Raw genomic sequence first — 25,309 nt, forward strand, 5'->3', positions numbered from 1 at the left:
TTTTTAATTTTGAACATAAAATCCGTCAAATTGTTGTTACGAGTTCTTTTGAATGTCACGTATACCAGTTTTCTAGTCACTCGACCTGATCATGACTAACCGGGTCTGGTTCTTGCAGCGGTCATTTAAAAGAAGATTTGATTTTATTAAAATCATTTGACAAAGTGTAGAAACATAGATCGCACATCTTTTGATTCGGTGTTTCTTTAATCAGTGAAATTTATATTTTGTGTGTTTGCTTCTTTATTTAATCTACATTTTTTTAAAAAATTTTTATAACCTCAATACCAATTGGATAAAAATTACAGACAAAAAAAAAAACAATAGTTTCACAGTTTCTTGCAAACCAAATAAACATAATACCCGTGTAATGTGTATGTATTTTTTAATTTTATATTCAAACTAAGAATTATTTTGAATTTATAATTAAAAAATACATAGTTTAAAGTTTTCATAGCAAAATTACGAGTATTATAAATTTGCAAAGTTATTCTGCATTATGAATGATTGTCATCATCACAATGCACAATAATGATGATGACAATCATTCATAATGCACAATAACTTTGCAAATTTATAATAACTCGTCATTTTGCTATGAAAACTTTAAACTATGTATTTTTTAATTATAAATTCAAACTAATATTGAGTTTGAATTTATACTTAAAAAATACATAGCTTAAAGTTTTCATAGCAAAATGACGAGATATTATAAATTTGAAAAGTTATTGTGCATAATGATTGTGCTACAAATTTTGAACCAAGTTCAAACACAACATCCAAACGACTTGTTGAATTTTAAGCAGCTTTACCGGTATACCGATGAGCCTGAGATAAAGGTGCTTGAGCCAGGCGATAGTGAATACAGTTTGATGGAATTAGATATACCTATCAGTTTTTATAGTAAAAGATATCATCAAATTTATGTAAGTTTATGATAGCTGCAGCATTTTTTTTTTTAAATAAAATATTTAAATACTTAAGTGAAACAAAGTTATAATTTTAAGGGGTTTTCTTCTTCTAAAGTAAGGTGTAACTATTAAAGGTTCTTATAGTCTGAAAAATAGTTAGTCTAAAAGTATCACACATTTCACAATACTGTCGCTACGTGTGAATATTTTCCCATCATTCACATACTGTGACACATAATTTTGAAGATAAAAAACCAGTATCAGCAGATCACAGATCTTTAAAAATAAATTGCACGACTTGGGTCGCACGTACTTGCTCTTATGCTTAAAGTACCTCTAATGTTAAAGCTTTTTATTAAAAAAAATTTAAAATTTTATATTTTGAAGAAATTTCATAAGTAGTATAAAATAAAATGCACGACTGGGTCGCAGGTACTTCCTCTTGTAGTTCAAAGTATCTTTATCTTAAATATCTATTGGAAATTAAAGATTTTGTTTAGTGCCAAGAAAAAAAAAAAATTAAAAAAATCGAAAGTTCAAAAAATTCAAAAATTAAAACAAAAAACTTTTTTAATTTTTTTTTTACATTTTATACTTCAAAATGATGTCTGTAAACTTTGAATATTGATTGACTTGTGCTTTGATGAAATATATGAACTTAAAAAATAATTCAATTTTGGAAATACGGCAACGCCATTTTTCCGTTCTCCGAATTTTTTGAGAAAAACTAAAAACGCTTTTGTTAGAATCTATAAGATTATTACGTTCACCAAATTTAATGAAAATCGTAAGACCCGTTTTCGAGTAAATTGCAATACCTCGAAAACGGTATATGGGAGGTATGCATTAAAAAGGAGATATTGAAAAACTTAAAAAAAAGGAACCTAGGAAATTACGCAAAAATCATCTGTACCAAATTTCAAGTAAATCCATCCATCCGTTTAGGCCCTAGCTCGATGTACAGATGGACGAACAGACGCACAGACCGACGGACGACATGACGAAAACCACTTTTTTGATCTTCTCCATCATCGTAATGTTGGTTTTGATTAAAACTTAGAATTTATTTTTTCTACACGAAACCAATACTTGCCCTATATAGAGCAAGTAAAAATTAAATCTGTTTTTATAATAAAATAAAACACCGTTTTAAATGATCCTTTACAAAAAACCAAGTATGCCATTTTATTTCTTGCATAAAAAAAAATATTTTTAGAAAAAAATTTTCGAAAATCGTTATAGCCGCTTTTTAATAAAATAATTTTTTATATATAAAAAATTGGTATGCCATTTTGAAGAAATAATTAATTTACGCATAAAAACGAAATTAAAAAGTTTTCGTCAACCCGCTTTCAAAAAATTGATTTTTCGAAAAAAAATTTTGAAATATTTTTTAAAAATCCAAAAGTTTGCTTTTTGAAAATTTTAAAAAAATTTTCTTTGAAAGCGGGTTGGTCTTGTACGAGATATTCATAAATCAAAAAAACCGTATATTATATATATTTTTTTTATTTCAAAAGTTGGCTCTTATGTGTAATACTACACACAAAAATTTTAATCAATATCGTTTTTGAAAAAATTAACTTTTCTATTTCCGTTATATGGCAGGTACCGTTTCGGTCATAAAAATAAAATTTCAATTTCCCCTCTAGGGAATCACCCAAAATTGACAGACACACAGACAGACAGAATTGCCGCATCCACCTTTTTTGGAATTCTCCATCATCGTAATGTCACGTAAGATTGTTATCTCGAGTTCGATTTTTTTTTTACGAATCCTAAACTTGCCCTATTATAGTACCTACATCGCAAGTAAAAAGTAGGGACATTTTGGTGAAACGTGTTGACAAATTTTCAATACTGACTTGCTCTTGTTTTAATATTCTTTGACTAAGAGCACAGACAAGAGAAATTATACAAATGGGGAATTCCATGGTAAATCACGCAACATTCAGAAAAAGAATTTCCAATACATAAATACATATTTTTTTTGTCAATTTTAATATAAATTAATACGAAAATACTGTCCAAGTCCATGAATGTATGATAACTACACTAGTCAAAAAAATTAAGGGAACAAACACAAATTGTGATTCTTTAAGTGACTTTCTGTATCTCAGTTAAAAAATGGTCGTATCATGAGTAAATAAAAAGTACGTGAAAGATAATGTTTCTAATGGTAAAATAGCTGAATCTTTGGAATTGTTTACAGTAAAACCCGGATAAGTGCCTCTCGCTTAAGTGCCTTACCCGCATAAGTAGCTTTGTTTTTTTAGAACCAAAATTTTAAGGATTTTTTCATATACAACTCATCTCTTGAGTACCTTTCGCTTATCTACCTTCCCCGTTTAATTACTTCCTATTTCAAATACTTATAATTGAATTTACTTGCAGAAATTTCTTTAAAGTACACATTTGAAACAAGTTTCAACAATAAGAAAAACTTTGTTGGCTATAGCGCTCTGAAATTCAAAAATTTTACTAAAGGTAGAAACTAACTTGTTAGCTATTTTAAACTTTCAAAGTAAATTTTGTTTGTGAAGAATATATTTTTAGTTATCAAACATGTTATTTTTTATTATTGAATAAATAAAGAGATAAGTGCCTATGAGCACTTAAGCGGGTTCTTGTTAGTACCTGACCCGTTTTAGTGCCTATCAAAACGGGGCATTTAAGGTGAGGTACTTATCCGGGTTTTACTGTAAATGCTTTTTTTACTTTTCAAAAACATTTTGGCTTTTAGATTCTTTTTGTTTCAAACTTATACGATTTTTTTTTTAGGGTGCAATATCAGTCATCAAACCAAAAACCATACTTTTGACTTATCAATATCTCAACAACAGATCACTGTAAAGAAAATTTAAGGATACATTTGAAAATTTCATTTAATTCTCTACAAAGAATTAAAGTTTACTTTGTTAAAAAAAAAATGTTTTCTTACATTTGAGATCAATTTAGAAAAGCTATCAAAATAGGCCTTTTTACGGTTTTTTTTTGAAAATGTGCCGCTTTTTTATAACTATGGGTGATAAGACTAAACTCAAGCTTGATTTTATTGAAACTTAATAGACCTGAAATTAATCTGCAAGGTTTCAGATTTATTCATCAAACTGTTTTTCTGATGTAAGGGTTTGAACTTTTTAAATGAAATAAAAGACCACATTTTTGCAACTGTAAATCGCTTACTTCGAATCACTTTTTTATGAGCAAAATCAAATTCTTTTAAGTTTATTTGAACATTTTAAAAATAAATACCGTTTAAATTTTAGATAAACCAAAGAAAATTAAAAAATTTTCAAAAATGGAAAAATATCCAAAAACGGGGAGAGTACGATAACTTATTCGACAAGAATTGATAACGGTATTTTGTAGAAGAGTTTAATACAATCATTTTTTATTATAGGATTATTTCATTGATTAATTTTGTATTTAAATTCAGAGTCTTGGTAAAAGTAGTATTTAATGTGTTTTTTTTTGCCCAAATTTTGACTTTGAAATTGATTATTTCAAGAAAAATTAATTGAAATAATTTGATTTAAAAACTGGAATTAAGTATAAAATTCTGGCTTTTGAAAAAGGTATCATTCATAAAAGTAAGTGTTGCCGTTATTTTTTAATATTTGTTTTTGTATTTTACGTTATATTTTAGAAAATTGCCCCTCCCGCCTAAATGGGGGGATATAGACCCCCTTTCCCATAGTGAAAAATGATTGTATTGAACTCCTCTACAAAATATCGTTATCAATTATTGTCGCCTAAGTTATCGTACTCGTGCCCAAAAACGGTTGGTATGAATTTTTTTTTTTTTGAAAAATTTTAATTTTCTTTGGTTTATTTAAAATTAAAAGGTATTTATTGATAAAATGTTCAAATAAACTCAAAATAATTTGATTTTGCTCATAAAAAAGTGATTATAATCTGTCCAACAAAAATTGTCAGAACAGGTCTTATGGTAGAGGTTTTTTCAAATCAGTGGGACCAAACGATTTCACAAAACTACAAATGCCCCTGAAATACATAAGAAAACCACAGACGACGTGCCATGACATCGTTGTTGTAATTTCTTTATTAAACGACGTACATCCCCCTATGACCTATCTGCCACAAGATCGGTGACGTGACAGAGACAGACTGAAACTCATTCAACAAGGGTGTGTTTTTAAAATATTCACAATACATAAAGGCCCAATCCCCAAACCCACAAAATCCGTTTGTCAATCAATCCGTAGAAGTTGACGGATAGAACAGAAAGGGGTGACCCATAGAATACGTCGAATGACGGATTGCTTTTTGACAGCTCACTTCAAATTCCAAGTTGTGTTCGATATTTCATCGCTGAATGTGCACTAATAAAGTTCTGATCTGATTCAAAAAATTGTTAACTATTTTTGATGGAAAAGCTGGATTCCCCGGAATCATAGTCTTGATTGATGGCACCCATATTCCAATTTTAAGTCCAGGAGGAAACAATGCTGCGGTTTTTAGGAACCTAAAGGGATACTTCTCGATCAACTTGCAAATAGTTAGTGGACCATAGAATGAAATTTTTGACATAATTTGTCAATGGCCTGGCTCCGGTCATGATTCGAGAATATTTGAAAGCAATGCCATTAGAGTAAATCCTGAGCAAAACTACCGACGTATAGGCCATTTACTCGGTGACAGTGGTTATGGTCAGAAAAATTACATTTATACACCAATCCTTAATCCAATTAATGAACCACAAAAGAAATATAATAAAGTTCATAAGAAAACGAGGAGTGGCGTTGAAATGTCCATTGGAAAGTTGAAGAGACGATTTCCGTGCCTTTATTTTGAGTGTCAGACAAAACTATCTCCGAATAATTCCAGCATGTGCTATCTTATATAACATTGGACTAGAATCGGATCCTTGGGATGATGGAATTGAAGATCCACAGCCCATTGAAGTTTTTCCTCAAAGACATTTTTATTCAAAGACATTTCACTAATTGAAATTTGTAAACCTATGAATAAAAAAATACATTTTTTGAGAACGACAGTTTTTAATTTTTAAGAAAATTTAACATTGTATAGGGATAAGATTTAAATAAATCTTAAACAAAACTTCTGCCTGCTCGATATCTTGACGAATTTTTTTCACTTTAAGAGCATGTTCTTCTTCTTCGTACCGTTTTCGATTCCACATTATATCTAGTTCCTCCTCTATTATTTTTATTTTTAGATTTTGCTCCGTTAGTTTCTTTACGTGGAGTTCACGATCATACTTAAGGAAAAGATTGACTCTTTCCTTTCGCATATCGAGCTCTTCATATGCCCGTTTCTTTCCTGAAATCAAGTTATGATAATGTTAATACATACGTACATCTTCACTGAAGGAGGATGTCTCATCCTCGTCAATTTTTTAGGGTTTAAGCGATCCAAAGTCGCCTTCATGACTTATTTTGGCTTTATCTGGCAAATGGGTCTTATCATCTAGAATAAAGGTATCCTCAACTAGCGAGAGATCCATCTGCAAGTGTTTCACTATTCACAAAGCACCGGGGATCTCAATATCTATCCCCAGGCTATCCAATTCTGGATCAATGGCGATATATGGAGCGTGAAATCCCCCTCAAGTGCTCATACGTCCCCTCTTTTCTTGCGACAGTTCTACATTTCTCCTAAATTTAATAGTATCCCAAAGTTTTCAAAGTTGGTTGCTATTAGTTTCCTCTCAATACTCCATGAAAAAGTTGAAATTCTTTAATCCACTAGGAGATAATAGGTTAGGTACCTACTTGCTTGATTTGTATCAATATTTTTGTTAGGTGATTTCAAAACAAATACATACTCGTACTTTGGATATTTTCTCTAACATTAATTTCTTTTCAGATCAACACAAATGGAATTCTAACGTTTGATAAAGAATTCCCAGAATTCATTAATCTGGAATATCCAGGGAGAAATCCATCAATTGCACCATTTTTTGCAAACGTAGATACATCGGTTCCAAGTAACTCAACCATTATCAGTCTCTTCAAATCACAGAATCATGAGAAACTACAAAAGGCTAATAGTCTAGTTCGCAGAAAATATTCCAACAACTTTGAAGCCACAATTTTATACGTGGCTACTTGGGAGAATGTTGGATATTATAATGCTAAAACAGATAGGTTGAATACTTTCCAGGTAAATTTTAACTTACTTTAACATTAATGAAGTATTAACAAAGATTAAAATTTTATTAAATTAAGGTTGTGATAATTTGCAACTCAGATGAATCCTATGTTCAGTTTATTTACCCGGAAGATGGTATCAATTGGTTGCAGGGTGAATCGGGACAAAGTGGCCCTCTAGATTTTCCAGCTCAAGCGGGTTTTGTTTCGGCTGATGGAAGACACTTCATGATAAATGGATCTGGAACTGATAATGTTAGAATTCATTAATTTATTTATGTTGTCCTGTAATAATTTATTTTCGTTTCAAAGGCTAGGAATTTTAGTAAGACGTCGAATGTTGGAATCAATGGAGTTTTCTTATATCGTGTTGGTCTGCTAGATTTTGATTCAAATATATCCGATGAAGATACTCATAAAATTATCAAAATGTCTTGTGCCAAAGCTGGTCGTGGAACATGTCATTCCTCAGCTTCTTGTATCGATAAATTTAAAGGATTTTATTGCCAGTGTTTTCCAGGATTCTACGGAAATGGACATTCATGCATCAGAAATACAAAGAACATCAGCATATCTGGATTGCTAAGTGGAAAAATTAACAATGGTACCATTGACAAATCTGAGCGTTTTTTATCAATCATAAATATAGAAACAGGCAATAGTACAACTGTCATCAATTCAATCAATTACGTATTGGGGGATCAGTTAAAGTTGGCTTTGCCAGTTTTTAGTTCTATTGGCTGGCTGTTTGCAAAACCACTATCACCGAAATTTATGAATGGCTACCAGTGGACCGGTGGTAAGTTCGTTCACAGTTCTGAATTGATTTTCGAGTCTGGTGAGATCCTGCACATCAATCAAACATTTGAAGTTAATGATCGTACGCAGACAGTTAAAATCGATATAAATGGATTTGTACCGAAGATCGAGTATGACGAAGAAATTGAAATTCCGGGTTATACCAAAGAATTAAAATTTTCATCCCGCAATACAATTTCATCAACAGTAGAACATTATGTTGAGATTCCTTCGAAGAACAAAACTATTAAATTTCAGTTAAGTCAAAACATATCCTTTGAATCATGCTACACATGTTACAAATACGATATTCATCCCGATGAAAGAACTTCTCTCGAAAAAGTTTCTAGAACTTCTTTGAACTACAATCGAGATGATTATTCTCTACGTAGTACTAAGATGATTACAAAAATTGGTGATGACGATATATTGAACCCTTGTTTTAGTGGCTTAGCAAACTGCTGGAAATTTAGTAGCTGTGTTCCAGATGAAGAATCATATAAATGCGTTTGTGCGATTGGATTGAAGGAGAATGTGACGGAAGATGGTGTCGAGTGCGTCGACATTGACGAATGCCAAAACGAATTAAAACCGTGTAGTGACGATGGTTACTGTGTTAATGTTTTTGGTGGATATGAATGTTTTTGTAATAACCAAGATGAGTACGATTGCGTCCGTAAATTTGAGGATGATGATTTTAGTTCTGCCACTGAACAAAGAGAAGATTGTTATGACGTAAGTGCCTATATATTTATATTTTTTAATTAACACTTATAAATTTTTGACTCATCAACAATAAAGGATTATTAATAATATTATTATTGTTAGCAATATCAACAAAAATTAAACTATTCAAAAATACATTTTACAGAATCCAAATTTATGTGGCGATCATGCTTCATGTATACGATCTAAAACGTGAGTTTATTCTTTCTTCTTCCAGACTAGAATTTTTAATATCATTGTAATTTTTTTTCCAGTAATCGAGCGTCATTTGAGTGCATATGCAATCCTGGTTTCTACAGTAGCGATAACAATAGAAATGTTTGTGAGAAAGAGAACTGTCAAAAAAACCCATCTTTGTGTCATCTAAATGCTAACTGTCACTCGATTAATGGTACAAATACCTGCGTTTGCAAGACTGGTAAGTATCTTTTTTCTAACACGTGAATTATAGAATAAACATAATTTCCTGTTTTTCCCCAGGATATCACGGCAACGGAACTACATGCATAAAAACTGAATTTCTTCTTTCAGTTGAATTTAATGGAATACAGCGAATATTTTTTGATGGAAAACTTAAAACTGTTGTTGAATTAATCAATTATGGCCTGCAATTTGACATAGATTGCATTGAAGGGCGAGTCTACTATTATAAGTTTCGTAAAATCTTAAGCGCTTTTTATGATGGTACAGATAGTCGTTCATTTATAACTGAAGGTAAGTTTCTCCAATGAAATCTTGAATAAAAAATTATTTTCATAAAAAAACATTATCTTGATGCGTTTGATTTAACCTCTTTTCAGAAGATATCAGTGACTTACAAGGACTTGCAATTGATTCAATATCTAGACTTGTTTATTGGCATTCTTATAAAAAGAGCGCAATAGAAGTCGCCAGTTTAAACAATCCAATGATGAGAACTGTATTGGTGGCCGACGAAAGTTTGCGTTTTCTTAGAAACATTGCTGTTGACCCAATCAGAGGGTAAGTACACATTTCTTGATTCTTCAACTCACATATCTACTTACTTCCGTTATTAATTTATTCACTGTGACCTTTAAAAAATAGATTTTTTGATGGGTTAAAATTATTGAGATGGCAGTTGTTTTATTAAAACAACATTAATTTAGAAATTTCTTTTCAATTATTGGTAGAAATAATAAATTGGTACCTGCACAGGGTGATTAAGGATTTATTTTCCGTATTTACGTAATAAGATTAGTTAATAAGACCAACAAAATTTAAGCTACTTCGGTATTCTTGTAGGGGCTTAAACGTTCTACAAAAAATTCATTGGCATCAAATTGATTGCTTTAACCGTTTAGAAGATATTCGTATCCAAATCGCAACGCATGGTCATAAGAAAACTATTGAAATCAGTGGGCATTGGTTTGGATACGAATATCTTCTAAACGGTTAAAGCAATCAATGTGATGCTTTAACCGTTTGAGCTTTTGCAAGAATACATCTTGTTAACTTGAAAATAATGAAGTTTCAGTCAATTGGAAAATTTTTAAAAGTATTTTTAAAATTTTTTTTAACTTTCACCTCGAATATCTTTAGAATGGTTAGATTAATGAAAAAAATAATAAGACCATTTTTGTGGAGCAATCTGTTTCCTACAAGAATATTTCATGCGCGTTTAATTATTATAATTTTTCAATTTGTTACAAAATTAAGAACAAACAACTAATTTTTAAAGATTTTCTCGATTTTTGGACCTCAAATACATATCTACTAAACGGTTAGATGATTGAAAAAAATTTATAAGGACTTTTTTGTAGAGCGTTCAATTTTCTACAAGAATATGTAAAAAAATTTGCTAAAAAGTCAAAAAAATGATTTTTTTTTCGTAGAAGCTTGATGTAAAAATGGAAAATTGCGAAACGGAGGACCTTCGAATTTCGATTTTTTTTTTACCCATCCTAATGTATATCTTGTTTCTGTTTACTGAATAATCTTGAAAAATGTATTCAAGTTTGTGTCTTAATATTGATGAAAAAAGGTGTTAATAAGTTAAATAACTTAATGCTTTTCTTTTAGGAAACTTTATTGGATACTGAACAATCGATTTTCATCAAAAATTGAAATGTCTGAACTGGACGGTACCGCTCGTGAGATTCTTTTCACATTACCATCCGGACTAGATGCCCAAACGTTGGCCGTGCTTCCCAACAGTGGGGATTTATGCTTTAATTGTTATGATCGTAAACAAGGATCTAAACTTATGTGCATAGATTTTCATTCGAAGGAGGTTAGAAATATTACGGTAACGTCATTACGCATAGATAGAATAACTGCCACCAACGATAGTATATATTGGTATGATGGCGGCAGGTATGTTGATTTTTTTTAATTAAAACGATTCTTATAATTTTGTTTCTTTAAAATAAAATCTTAATAGCAAGACAATAGAAGGTATTGATTCTGATGGAAGGCGCCATCCAAGTGTACATTGTGAGCCAGGAGGTTACGTGAATAAATTAATTGCTTTAGAAAACTATTGTCCTCAAGGCATCAATCCATGTCAAATGAATAATGGTGAATGTCCGTTGGGGAGTATTTGTTTGCCAAATCGAAGTTCATCATCTGAAAAAAGTTGTAAACAAATAAAGTTAATATAGTTTTAAATATTTTATTTCGTTTTGTGGAAATCTTTGAGAAATTTTATAATTTTTATTTCCTATTAACTAATAAACAATTATATAAAAAATAAATTATAATGTAACAAATATATATACAAATTTTTTATAAAAATATTTCCTTAGTAAATCAGCACACAAATAATTATTATATGTAAGGTAAGCGGGGGTACATTTGACACTGGGGCACATTTGAATATGCGTTTTTCGGTATGATCGTGGCCTTATTAAGGAAAAGATTGGATGGAGAAAGAAGCTTAGTTTGATTTAAAGAAACTTTGTGAAATTTCGTGGAGTACCACTTGTTTTCTGTATTTCTGATCTAATTTTTGGCCACCGGTATGTATAAGCGATTTCTGAACCTAATAATTATGAGGCTCTTACGGGGCATTTTTGACTTTTGCAATGGGGGCACAGTCTTACGTTGGTAAAAAGAGGACTTCTAAAATCTGTGGAAAATGTCAAGAAAATTGGTACTCTCTCAATTTTGAAGGATCCTGGACAATATCATCAGCTGATTCCTTGGCCAGTTCATTGATGGCTATTCAGTTTCCGGTGTGCGAGGTTGCCACCACAAAATCTATTCTAAATTCTTCCTTGATGTCAGTTACAGCAGATAATATTATAAACTCCCTGATAACATGAGAAAAAAGTCAGGGCTGTTAGGACTTTCTCTTTGCATAAATTTCCAGACCCTGATGAGCAGTCCCATCTTAAAAGGCTGCACAAATTTATTAAAAACAAAAGTTATTAAAAAAAAGATAAAATCCATCAAAAGGTATTTCTGGTTTTACAAATGCAAGCTAATGTGTCACTTTCTGTTTCTGTATCATCCGTAGTTTACATGTTACATGAAAAGATATGTACATATCTACAATTCTACATATCCCGCAATTTACTATTCATTTTAATTAAATTTCTAGTTGTTTCTCGTGTAACACAGCATAACGAGAGCAAAATAAATCACAGGAAATGCTGTTATAAGTCTAAAAAGGCATTTCGTTGATATTTTTTTTTTCTCTTTTCCATTAAATGCAAAGCTGGTATGAGCTATAAGCTCTAACAAAGTTGGGAGCAACTTTTTCCAACTGACCACAGCAAAACATAATTAATAATATTGTGTCGTGCTAATCCTTTATCACACCGAAAACAAAAGAAAATACATTTTGTAATATTCCGGTTTCCGTTCTGAAATCCGGACCTAGACAGGAAACAATATATGAATATGTACCACCAAAAACCAGCTGTATGATGCCTCAGCAAAAGCGGAAGGTGTATGAGTTATAATTATACGTAGTACAATGAAATATTTCCGCAAACGCACAACCGAGACCGTGAACTGAGGCAATACCAAACCTTGCATTTTATTTACAAATATAAATATCATAACATTTATTTTTTTTTTTTGGTGAATATTTTTGATTTATAAATTGTTTTTTGATGTATGCATGTAAAAATACATATAGGTACGTATTCAAATTTGCATTTTGTGGTTTTTTGAATAACTGAGGTACTCGTTGCAGATGAGAAATTTAAGTTATCTTTGGTAGGTTTTGTATCTTCTATTTAACTAACTTTGATTCATATAAGGTTAAACTTGCCAGGTCATTAATTAATAACGCTCACAGATTACCTATAACTTTTCGAGGATTTTTTTTTATAGAATTTATATCAAATATATACAAAATGAAATGAAACAACGATTTTATTAATATTCTTTCATATTTTTAACCAAAAGAGGTTTAATGGGGGTCATTTATGGGCAAAAGTACGATAACTCATAAGGTGAGGAATTTTAACGAATTCTTATAGAGGAGGTAAATACAAGCAATTTTTACTACAGGAGAGGGGGTCAATTTCCCCCCGTTTAAGAGGAAGGGGCAATTTTCTAAAAAATTACTTAAAATTAAGAAAAAAATATTTAAAAACGATGGCAACACTTACAGTTATGAATGATACCTTTTTCAAAAGCCAACATTTTATACTGAATTCTTATTTTTAAATCAAGTTATTTTAATAAATAGTTTTTGAAATAACCCATTTCAAAGTCAAAATTTTGGAAAAAAAAGTTTTAAAAAACACATAGAACACTATTTTTTAAAAGACTGTGGATATCAATACAAGATTGATTTATAAATCCAACTGCTTCAATTCACTCTTTATCAAACACTAAAAACCATATGTTCCTATGCCTTCTAGTTTTTGAGAAAATTGAAAAATAAGGAAACTACTTTCTTATTAGATTTTTATTTTTTGGCTATTTTTTCCATAACCTTGGCTTTTACAGTGCCACTATCAAAAATGGTTTTTAATATTTAACTTTATGAATACTTGCTGGCATATAAAACCAGCTATAGTTTCTGATAGCTCCCTCGTTTCTCTAAAATAATGTGAAACATTTTTATGATTTCAATATCGATTCCTGTAATTTCAGCAGTTTTTTCTTCATCTCTGAAAAATCTTCTGGCCGTGTTGCCATCTAACATCTAGTCTATAAGCGATGTGTAGGATACATTCCATAAACCGGATCCAAGAGTGTAGCGGACTTAACCCAAAGGACATTGCTTGTTGGTCCACTTCCTTTTGCAAAAGTTCGGCTGAATGTTCATTTCAGATGGTTTTGCTGCGCAAATGTAGCAGGTTTGTGACGAAGATGTTGTAGATGAAAAAATTCTAGCTTCGACAATTTTTTACTCATTTTCGATTTTTTTACATTTTCATAAAAAATATCTCGATTGATTGGGAAATAGATATAGTTTTAGAATATATTTTTTAAATAGCATGTACTTTTGAAAACATATACTTTAAATTGATGCCGAAGTTGGGCAAATGACGAAAAAAATGGAATTTTTGAACTTTGACAGCTTATAAATTCTAAGTGGTTTAACCGAGTTACATGTTTTATGCATTGTTAAAAAAGGTATATTTATCTTCTATCAGAAACTGTAAAAAAAATCGAAAATGGGTAAAAATTGTCGAAGCTAGAATTTTTTCAATGGGTGAAGGTCCAAAAAACCGTTTTTTGCCCGTAACTCCAGATTTTGGGGGTGTTAGGGGATTTTCAAATACCGTTTCGTAATCAGTGCGACTAGCTCTACAAAACCTGATAGGTCTCCGCCCGCGTATATTTTGAAACCTCATTTTTGTAACACCGTGTTATTGCTTTCAAAGCGTTCTCTATGACGACCACATTTGGCCATTTTTTCAACCTCAAACATAAAGTTTTGATGGTTCCCTTTATTGACTTAATTGCCTCTTCAGAAAATGAAAAATTATTCAAATTATCCATAACGAAGGAAAACACAGCATCGAAGCGCTTAATTTTGATTTTGTAAATCCAAATATAAAAAATTTGTTTTTTCCTAATTTCGGTTGGCATCCTAGAATACGAAAAATTTTGTATGAGTGTCGCACCTGTGCGCAAAAAGACAAAACACTTTTTGGTTCCACAAAAAAAAATTATACAAAAGTTAATTTCTAAGGCAAATTTTGTTGTTGTGCTTAGTACCAACTCATAAAAATGTGCACAGTCATTTAGGGGGAGGGTTAGGCTTAAAGAGAAACTGGTTTTTGTTTACATTCATGTATGTTGTTTTTACACTGTGCATAGGTGGGCTTTAGGTCAGTTTTTAATGTTTTTTAAGTCTTCTTCGACGTTTCGAAAATGTTTATATTCTTCTTCGGGACTAGAATTCAATTTATTTAATTTCAAGAATTATTTTAAAATGGATGCTTTCTTCAATTTTAAATATTAATAAATTCTAGAGTCTTGAAAAAAACATTTTAAATCTTTTGAAATTTTGATTTAAAAAATAAAAGACTCATTTTAGAATATGACTAGGTCTTTTTAAAATATGTATACGCAAAAAATCTCGTAGTGATTCGTAAAAAGTGCATTTCAATATACACCCGTTTTTTTTTTTTCTTCGGTGTACTGTGTGTTATCGTAGATTGTGTTTGTGTTTCAGGTATTGATGAGTTTTGTGTATTTGTTGGTGTACTATGTGTTGTGGTATTTGTTGCTGTGCTTTGTGTTGATGTACTATGTGTATGTGTGGAAGTCGATTGTGTTGGTGCAGGTTGTATTAATGATTTGTTATGTAAATGTGTTGTTATAGTCTTGTTGCATAGGAAATATTCCATTTCCGTGTAAAAATTTCGTTGTCATCAGGTTCCTCTTGAATTTTATGACAAAAATGTTGATTGGTTTGTTGCTAAAAGAAAAATTAGCTTAAAATTTATTATATTTGTATAAAATATTAACTTTCCTTTAAGTAAAACTTTTTTAATTCCGTCCTGATAAGAACAGCGCCAACAAATTATGAGTGCCCTTATTTTGTCACCTCAGTGTCCTGGTACATTTCTTTAAGAAGACCGCAAAAGTTCTTTTAATTTTAGGGACAACAAACTTGGTGACAAATGGTACTAACATCGGCAATTTCATTCGTCCACTATAGTACATATTTCATTTTCCGTTGAAAAAGGTCTTTCGGAGCATGGATGCGTCACATGCCTGTCGGACAAGTTGCAATGTGGCTTCAAGTTTTTCTTCGGGTTTACCATTTAAATCTAAAATTAGCTCTAAAATTTCCTTCGTTCGGTCCAGTGAAGTTGTTTTGCATAACTATTGGCACACTATCACGATACCCACGTAAAGCTAACTCCTGTCGCCCTAGGAAAGCGATTGCTTCGATGATAGGCGTTATGTTTTGCCTATTTTTTGCTATCCTATTTTTCTATTTTTCGAAATCTGTTTAATTCGGGAACTGTCAATTAAATTGTTTAACACTTTTGTTTTCATCTTTTTCATTGCGCAGAAAATTTTCGCTGAAACATAATGCATCAAGATGGTATGTCTTTTTCTGATTTCCAAATTATTCTACATAACTGATGAAATAAAAAGTTTTGTCCTGGGGGTTGCGACTATGTTAATGACATGTTTTTTCGGGTCGCTGAAACCAGATTCGAAGTCTATTTTGCCCTATTACGTCAGGTTTTCGAGATAACCTCAAAAAATATGTTTGAGTCAGCTTGTCTGTGATCTCTTTTCGAGTTTATCTAGAAAACCTTACGTGAACGAAATGGACTTGGAATTCAGTCGCACCCTCAGGGCAGCTCTTTTTATTTTTTGCTTGTGACAGGGTATTTTTGGGCAAGCAGAAAAAAAGTTTCTAACCTGGAGATGCGACTATGCTAATCCGAAGTCCGTTTTACTCGATCCCTCTTAGGGAAAATTTACAAAACCGCCGCCGAGGATTTTTTTTTGAACCATACCGAATACCGTTTCAAGGGTGGTAAACATAAGCCTTGAAAAAGAATCCCCAAGAATGACCAGAGCAACTTCTTCCTTAACAGTTTAACATAAATGGCTGCAGTATAACTTCCAAGGATGGAAGGAGGAATTATTTTTCATGTTGATACATACAGGGCCGGTTTTAGGGGGGGGGGGCAGCCTGGGCCGTCGCCCAGGGGCGCAAGAATTGAGGGACGCCGCAGGCGCCCCGAACTTTTACAAATGTTATATAAATAACGAAGTCTTTCCAATCGACGTTTTATTTATTTTTACTTTCACAAAGGCGCCCCAATTTTTTTCTATTTTACATTTTCAACGGCGCTCGTATTGTTTGTCCTTAACTTTTTGAAGAATGAAAACCCAAAAACACAAAATCCCGAAAACCCAAAATCCAGAAATGCCAAAAATTGACAGCTTCTCCATTTCTCATAAAAACTACGTTGGTGTGTGAGAATAAAAAAATAGGTCTGTTCGTTGTTCCCCCCTCCAGGGCACTCTAAGTCATGTCAATTAACTGTGAAAAAAATCAAAGTTTCTCGGGTTTTCATTTTACATCGAACACCTCAGAGCTTTAGTTTCATCAGCGAACATCGAACACAGAGGAAATAACTCTGGTTGAAAAAGGAGCTACAAAAAACGCTTGACAGCAAATTCGGAGCGACCCAGAGTGCCCTAGAGCTCACAACGAACAAACCTAATATTTATAAAGGTATTTCGTTTTCGATTGGCCGTCCGGAAGCGCCTGGAATCATTAAGAAGCTTGCTGCAAGTTTTTTATTCTCCTAGTGAAAAAAACAAAATATTTGAAAAAATTGTTTTAGATGAATTTTTTTTAGAGGCGCCACTTGCAATCTTGCCCAGGGGCGCCGGTATTGCTTAAACCGGCACTGAATACATATCTTAAACAAATAAATTATTGTTTTTTGTGGGTTAAAAAATATTTATTTTACGTTAAATTGAATATTTTTTAAAACCTCATCCAGTTTAGCATCCCTCAATTACTTGGAGGCTTAAAATAATTTTGGCATAACTGCAATTTCAATATTAATTGGGTTTATTTTATCGGCTTCCGCTTCTATAGAAGATCTTTATTGACGATCACTTTTCGAATGAAAATAAAAGTAAATAGGCAGGGTTATGTAACAAATTCAAAAAAAAATATATCGCTTACTTTTCGAAAGTCTCAAATTAACACACTTTTCTAAATCCAGAAAATAAATCTATAAAAAAAGTACCCTCAACTTCCAATAATAAGTACCTACTCATGACAGTTAATTTTTAAAATTTAAGTCCACCACTTAAATTCATTTTTTGCAAAGCTAAACCACTAGGCTGGTTAAGTTCATAATTTTTCCCAACCAGACGCCAGACACTTTGGAACCGCATTCAACTCGGTCGACAACAAATTAATTTCAATCAATTTTACCAGGCAAAAGCCGGTTAAATGGCGGGTGCGATTAATTTCCAACGCACGCTTCGTCCACAGTTTACACACTTACATACACGAACGAGGATAACTACTAGGTGACTGTGATATATTTACTCAACCGCCATCGAAGAATGAAGTCTGCTCCACATCAACCATACATAATGGGAAATGGGATGGGAATCTTTGGTCGTCTTGGGCTTGAGGTGCTGACCTGAAACTGATTACAGTCTTTTCCCAATGAGGTGATCATAAACAAAAATGAACTGCAAAAGAGCGGCCGCTTATAATTACATTCTACCTGAGCTCCAAACAGAGATTCTTATCCTTATGGGATTTCAACATTACCTTACGCGGAACGTGTTTATGTGTTAAGAGGCTCCGTCCCCACTAAAAACCGACCAAACCTTTAAGACAAGAGGATGATGATAGGTCACAGCATCTGTGTAGCCCCATTTTGGTGGAGTCCAAAAAATTATGATGATGCATTCTCCCTCTACCCTTTTTGATGCCGAAAAAGTCATGGCTTGTGGAGACTATACGCGCTGTTATTTCATTTCTCTGATGCACAACAATTGTACGTGTCGATAGCAATCTCCATTCTCATCCCATCATGATGGTTTTGTGGGCTCCTGCATTTAAAAAGTTGCTGTGCTGCATTGCTGTCAAAAATGTTAATGGAATTTCATACTCGGAATTATATTGTCTGTGTCGCCTCAGTTTTTTTTTTTTTTGCCTCAGAGAGGCATCATTTAACTATCAACACCTTCGTCAAGTCAGGGCAGAGAGGTGTCAGGTAAATATATAAGATAATTTATGCATTGAAGTCGAGTTAACCTTCTTTTAATTTACAACTACAGTCTGTTGAACAAAGCATGTCGGCTTAAAATACACAAACAACTGTTATTAAATGTAATAAATAGGTTTTTAATTAATATCAAACTAGCAAAAAAGCTAGAATTAAATACCAAACAGATGGACAAATATTGGATGGGAGATATAATAACGAGAATTCAAGTTCCAAAGTGGGTGTTTCACTATGCTTATGATGATTATATGGTGAAAGGTTGGGTTACCTCATTTTGTCTTTGGGAATATTAATCCCAAAGGGTTCTTGATCGGGGATATAATTTGGTTATTTTAAAATGAATAATGGTTTCGTTGGAATTATACAATAAACAATGTATTTTGTCTCAGGGGTTAGGATAAGAAACTGGAGGAACTATTCCAGGTACAAATTAGTGTGTAACAAGCTATATTACTTCTGTGTGTGAAGTTCTTAAGCGTTCAATGCACCTTCTTTTTGAATAACAGTAGAATGACTCAGGTATTTCAAAAATTTCATTTCATCGATATGCTTATCAAATTTACCAACAAATATTGAAAAGCAGCATTTCGAAAACATTTTGAGTGCTAAATATTGTACAAGAGAAAAGACACATAAGGTAAAAGACTGTAAAACAAAGTTTTAGAATCCGAGGCAGGACCTAATTTGCTAAAACATTTGGAAGCACATACGAAAATCAAATGTGCTTTTAAAATTTTTTGTGATTGCAGCTCTGTTCGTTTCTTTATGAAAATTTTTAAAAAATGTCTTACAAGATTGGTAGACCAATAAAAAAAAACCACTAGTTACGTTTTTGAAGCCTTTGATTAAGTTTAAAACCGAACTTAAACCTAATGGAAAACCAGTTTCAAAAAAATCGAATGTGTGGGAAATAGTCCTTAATACGTTTGCTAGGGTCATCATAAGTAAATCCGTCCGTTTCCGAGGCTTTTCGTCAATCCATAACTACATCCTACGTCTGGTCGGGCAGTTACCCCGACACGGCAGAAGCCCCCAACCTGGAGGGCCAGGCCCTTTGATGACTCGAATGACGAGAGGTTGGCTAAGCCGCTCCTTATAGACCTGTGCTCTGAATATGTCTGAGTAGCTCGTATAAGGTGTTCACCAAATAGTTCGGCCTTACTGGAACTGGTGACGCTAGCGTTGATTCTTAATAGAATTCTTCCGCTACCGTCGTTTGTTGAAAGGGGGGGGGGGGGGGGGGGTAATTAGTAGCAACAGCCTACTCCGCTTCGATCTGTCGACCATGGGAGGCCCTTCTGCGAAAACAAGCTTCGCGATCGCATAGCTCTAAGCTTCATAGTACTAGTCACCGTAAGCCCATCCGACACAACAAGGCTTACCCCCATGGATGGGAAATAGTATCGGAAAACTTGGGCTCGAAATTAAAGCCACTTAGATTATACTCAATGGTTGCTTGCAATAGATACAAATTAAGGGAAATACTCTCCGGCTGTAAAGACCCTTCCCAATTAAACGTTGGAGAAAGGAATAAAGGAAAAGAATTTTCCCAGAATGAAACTTCTGAAGAAATTTCTGAAGAAGGAGAAGAGGAAAATATTTAGGAGAACCCATCATTGAAGAGAGAAGAAAAGAGAGCAAGTATGTGAGAGAATGCATGTCGATCCTAAGATTGCTCTCGAGGTATTGTCACTTTTGGACAAATAAAAACCATCAATATGTTTTCATGTTATGAAAAGGTCCCGTATTAGTTTGCATTGATGCAACAGGATGTGTAGTAAAAAAGCTTATAACACCAGATGCTACTAGAACTAGCTTAATTTTTTCTTACGCCTGCAAAGTGAATTACGAGCAAGAGCAGTTCTCTGTGTCGCAAATGCGTTCTGAGAGTCAAAATACCTGCACAATTTATTTAATATTGACTACCCAATTGGCATAAGTTAAAAGCTCCAAGCTCCAATTACCTTAGAAGCTATCAGTGATTCATCTAAAGCCCTTAGTTATAACAGGAATTTTCAGAGCATTCACTGGTTTCATGAGCATTGATCAATATGTCAACTAATGCTATGATAAAAACCCTTAGAACTGACAACGCGCATTTCATGAAAATGTACGCAAAAGACCTAAGCCGGGGAGTACGATCATTTATGCTTGCATCAGTAATCCAATGAAGAAGGCGCCTTCGAACCACAATTGATCTCGAACAAGGGTTGGGTAGCTGGAATATAAAGAAAAATTGGTCGTCTCATATCAATGACAAGGCAAAGGGCGCTTTATGCACAAAAGGTGACCGTTTCAATGCATTTTTCTTACCTAATTTGGCAAAGAGGCTACTGAAAGATAGGAATGCATTCCAATGTGGTCCTCCGTCATTCGCGACAGGGTTGGATATGGTAGGATCCCACCAACTTGTGCCCTAGTGGAGAGCAATTTCAACATTTTAAAATGAAATTTTAGGTATGATTTGTTATGCGTGCGAGTGGACGTTTTTGCTAAGAAGCAATGCGAGTTTTTTGCGGGATAAAGTTAAATTGCCGAATCTGGAAAATGGCATCTTCTTGCAACATTTTATAAATGAATACCCGGTTTTTTCTTTTGTAATTGCTTAAATTCAACTGTTTTTTTTTTTTTAATTTTTAAATTGAAAAAGCAGTGATGGAAACAAAATTGGTTGTCTGTTAGGACGGTTAACGAAAGATAATTTTACGTGATAACATCATAAGAAATTTAAAAAATTATTTGCAAGGACAAATAATATTCTAATTCCAGATCTTTTGAAAAAGACAAATCTTTCAACTTTACACTTTTTAGAACACTTATCTGTTGACTATAGTATACGGATGGCTGTCTTAAGTTGGACTTGGCCTTTAAGATGGAATGACTCCAATTTTTGTTTTTGGATTTTCAATTATTTTAAATTCTAATTCGTTGTTCGCAGTTTGTTCTTCATTGTTCGATTACTAAAATATTTTATTCGATATTTTTTTTTTTTACCAAATTGAAAGTTGTTTCATCTTGAAGTAAGGCCCCTTAATAGAAACTCGTACTTTTCAACACTTTATTATCCATTAATCGGTCCATTTTGACAATGTTTGATCATAATTATAATTTATAACTAATTAATTAGCTATTCAACATTTATAATTAATTTTATTGTTAAGGCCTAGTACGCAGATCACGATAAAATTTATCTTTCATAGACATTTCCTTAAAAGATAAATTTTAGCGAGGATTTTTATCCTGGCAGTACGCAGATCACCCGCTAAATTATAACTTACATCTAGTACTTATTTCAAAAAATTTCCGCATAATTTAAAAAGGGAAATAATGCTTGTCTTCTGTTTCCACGCTGTAAGAAATGAAATAGGGAATTTCTAGTCGAATATTTAGATCAGTGTTTTTCAAAGTGTGGGTCGCGTGGCATCCCCAAATTATAAAAAAAAAATTGGGATGTGGTCCTTATAAAGGATAAAAAACACCCCACCACCGGTCCGTTTTCCACCACCTACAATTTCGACCCTATTAGTAGAACAACTCCAAGAAAACTTAAGATGGTCGTCTGAGGTGGAAACGGAATTAGATTTCATACCAGCTTACGAAAATCTCATAGATGACAGAATAAAAATTCATGAAAGTGAAGGCCTTCCGATTCCGATAGCTCCACAATACACTTATTGGATCGGTTTCGACCATCGAACACCATCCAAGAGATAAAAATGAGGCTCAACAATGATTACCAAAAATGTATAACCCGCGAAGGCGAAGAACTTTTTATTAACCGAGATCCCTGACTTATATCGATTTTGAGAAAATCCAAAACAGTAAAAGAAATTTCCTGTGAATTTACCTGACAGATATCAGCTCAAAGTAAACGTGAATAAAGCCGAAAAGGTCGTATTTCACCATCATCATTGTCGTGGCATAGAAAAAATAAAACCAAGAATCATTGAACATGACCGTTCTACGAGGGGAGCATGTTCAACCACATCATAAAATAAAATCATGAAATATCTTGTTTTTATTTTAGATAAAATACTTAATTGCTTTAAATCTAACTTAATTCTAAAATTGAAAATTAAAATAGCATACAGAAAAAAGAAAAAAATAATTTATGTTGTAAAGGTAAAAAAATTAGCAATTTATCCTATTTTGCCATTGTAATGTAAACAAAAAAGGCAAAAACATATCCACAGGAGCACCAAAAAAAAAATCAAGTTCCTATAGTAGGGATTGGAACCTGCAACATAAGAAAAAGAAAATGAAGATAATTGAATGAAATATAATTTTATTATTTAATTAATAAACTAGGCTTAATATTCGACCTTATAATTTCTAAATCTGAGCAATTGTAATTTACAGAGTACAAAATACGACAATTTTGGTCGTTGTTTTATTACGACCTATTTGTTCGTGTTCGTTTCTTAGTCGGGCAAATTTGTTTTTTTTAATTCTATATTTGAAAGAGATTGAATCTTGAATCTTTTTTTGGCAACATTTTTAAATTTGTGGAACCCTTTTTTGATTCCCAATAAAGACACTAGGGACTAGGCCATTCATTACAGCACACAAGTCCATTACAAAAGTTTGCAGTTGCTATGGAGAATGGAGTACGTGTACTGTGTACATTTTTTTTAAATCTGTATAAATTTCATGGAACATATTTTTATTAGATAGAATAAATTTGTTTAAACATTTTTTTTCATTTGTACTCTCAATTATACTAATTTTTTTTAATTTTTAACTTAAAAATTTTACTTGCTAAAAAAATATCATACTTGTAAGGATAAACAAAAATAAAAATCATTCCTTGCTGTCTTGTGTTGAATTCCTGCAGAATTAGGTTTTGATGTGGAACCATGTTGCTTAAAAACTCTATCTAGATTTGCTAGAAGGGTGTAGTTTTCCAGGGGCTGCTGTGATGGTGCTTCCGATCTCCTCATAACGATAAACTCTTCTCGGAAATCGAACCAAGGAATAACAGATTTTCGGAAAATTCCCAGTTCACGCCTTGTTCATCGGAGAGATGTTCTTCATCGGCACCGACCGAAGTTGGACCACTTCCATATTTCAATCTGGACGACTTCCAAGTTGTCTAGCAATCTTCCACTATTAAAAACAGAATATTATTTTTTGATTTAAATAGATGAAAAAATATTCAGGACAAAATTTTTCCGAAAAAAAATCTGTATGCGAAATAAAATTTTTCCCCATCTGCGTACTAGGCTTTAGTTATAACTTATGAGTAAGTAAAAGAAACTTTAGTTTTTAATAACATTTATTTTCTTCTTCACAATCCTGCAACGCATACTGTTCTCAAAATATACACAACAATTTCTGCGAAAATGAAGAATATCTTAATTTTCCAACGCTTGTCAGCTGAAAGTGATTAAATAAAAATTTCTTTTGCATAAATTTGACTTCAATATTCACAGTTTTAAATTTAAACGTTCTTCCATCCACGAACCACAACACACCATATCTATACCCCCACAGCCCACACTATACTCCAAACTCAGGACAGTTGATGTTGAGGCCTGATTGATGGTGAGGTAGCACACATTTGCCTTTTAAATTGTTGACTTCGTTGATCATCGAGTTAATTAACCAAGAACGACATCACCCAGAAAGTTACAAATATAAATTCCCATGTGTCGTTCCCTGGCTGCCATATCGAAAAGGTGTTTTCAACCCACGCTGACACGTCTTCGTACACCTAAAAACACACAAACACGCATATAAGGATAGATTCAAAAATAACCATCGTTTAACAACTTCTCTACTGTGACCAGAAGACCATCATTAGGTCTTAATTAAGTCAGTATCCCGCAAGGTCTCCCGGTGTGTCTATAAGGACGTAAGATAAGAGCCATCACAAAAGCGTCATAAGAATGTTTAACTGATGGATAGTATTATGGTATTTGTATGGTTGGTTGTGTAATAAGAATGGCCATTGTAGACAGAAGAGGAGCAGGCTAATGTATAAGACATTGCGGGACATTTGAAAATAGACACAATAAAAGCCTTGACCTAGATAATTTCATACTTTGCATTTCAATTTGCATTCGTAATTAGTTGCAGACGATGGCAATGATGATGATGATGGATAGAAAAGATGCAAAAAGCTGTGGGAAACCTGATGCAAATGTTAAATCCTAGACCATAAGTTGTCTTTTAATGGCATCAGGTTTTCACAAGGATTTTTCATTTGATTGGACATTGAGTTGAAGAGTGACTAAAAATGAGGTTCATTAGTTAAAAAAAGGTAAGAGCATATTCAAGTAAAATAAGGTTGGTTTTGTTTGGTTGAAAGATATATATTCAAGGAATGGGAGTTATTTAAGTAATCAGCTCTTAAGACCTCATTAAAAAAAAAAGTTTTAATCAATTTTTGTCACCTTTTAATTTGCTCTTTTTTTATTGTCTTCCAGTGTATTTACGAGCCCTTGGATTTAGTGAAAGACTTATAACATGGCTTCAATCTTATCTATTGAATAGATCCTACTAACTGCTTTCTAACGGTTTTAAATCAAACTAATTCTTTGTTAATTCCCGAATACCACAAGGTAGCAAT

At 32.7% G+C, this 25,309-nt stretch overlaps 2 protein-coding genes across 3 annotated transcripts in view; both read left to right on the forward strand.

Annotated features, from left to right (window-relative positions):
- On the forward strand, positions 1–10,732 carry LOC129905840 (nidogen-like). Of its 2 annotated transcripts, XM_055981440.1 has the most exons (9): positions 1–374; positions 679–926; positions 6,765–7,061; positions 7,127–7,303; positions 7,361–8,764; positions 8,827–8,990; positions 9,053–9,286; positions 9,373–9,553; positions 10,613–10,732. In XM_055981440.1, exons 2-5 carry the CDS (start codon positions 699–701, stop codon positions 8,612–8,614), a joined length of 1,956 nt encoding a protein of 651 aa, XP_055837415.1. In that variant the 5' UTR covers positions 1–374; positions 679–698; the 3' UTR covers positions 8,615–8,764; positions 8,827–8,990; positions 9,053–9,286; positions 9,373–9,553; positions 10,613–10,732. The 2 variants fall into 2 exon arrangements, with proteins under 2 accessions (XP_055837415.1, XP_055837416.1); XM_055981441.1 differs by lacking the exon at positions 10,613–10,732 and having other exon boundaries at positions 9,376–10,045.
- Positions 8,729–25,309, forward strand: part of LOC129918645 (nidogen-like) — a 22,135-nt gene continuing 5,554 nt past the window's right edge. The window contains exons 1-6 of the mRNA XM_055999308.1: positions 8,729–8,748; positions 8,827–8,990; positions 9,053–9,286; positions 9,373–9,553; positions 10,613–10,906; positions 10,974–11,120. Of these exons, the coding sequence (XP_055855283.1) occupies positions 8,729–8,748; positions 8,827–8,990; positions 9,053–9,286; positions 9,373–9,553; positions 10,613–10,906; positions 10,974–11,120 (1,040 nt within the window). The remainder of the gene's footprint in view (positions 8,749–8,826; positions 8,991–9,052; positions 9,287–9,372; positions 9,554–10,612; positions 10,907–10,973; positions 11,121–25,309) is intronic.

Source organism: Episyrphus balteatus, chromosome 1 (assembly GCF_945859705.1).
Source record: "Episyrphus balteatus chromosome 1, idEpiBalt1.1, whole genome shotgun sequence".
Lineage (NCBI taxonomy): Eukaryota > Metazoa > Arthropoda > Insecta > Diptera > Syrphidae > Episyrphus > Episyrphus balteatus.

Excerpts from the sequence above, each read along its gene's own strand:
- LOC129905840 (XM_055981440.1), top strand. The coding sequence starts at position 699 with ATGACGAGATATTATAAATTTGAAAAGTTATTGTGCATAATGATTGTG. Across the intron at positions 927-6,764 it reads AAAGATATCATCAAATTTAT|ATCAACACAAATGGAATTCT; the intron begins GTAAGTTTATGA and ends ATTTCTTTTCAG. Across the intron at positions 7,062-7,126 it reads ATAGGTTGAATACTTTCCAG|GTTGTGATAATTTGCAACTC; the intron begins GTAAATTTTAAC and ends TATTAAATTAAG.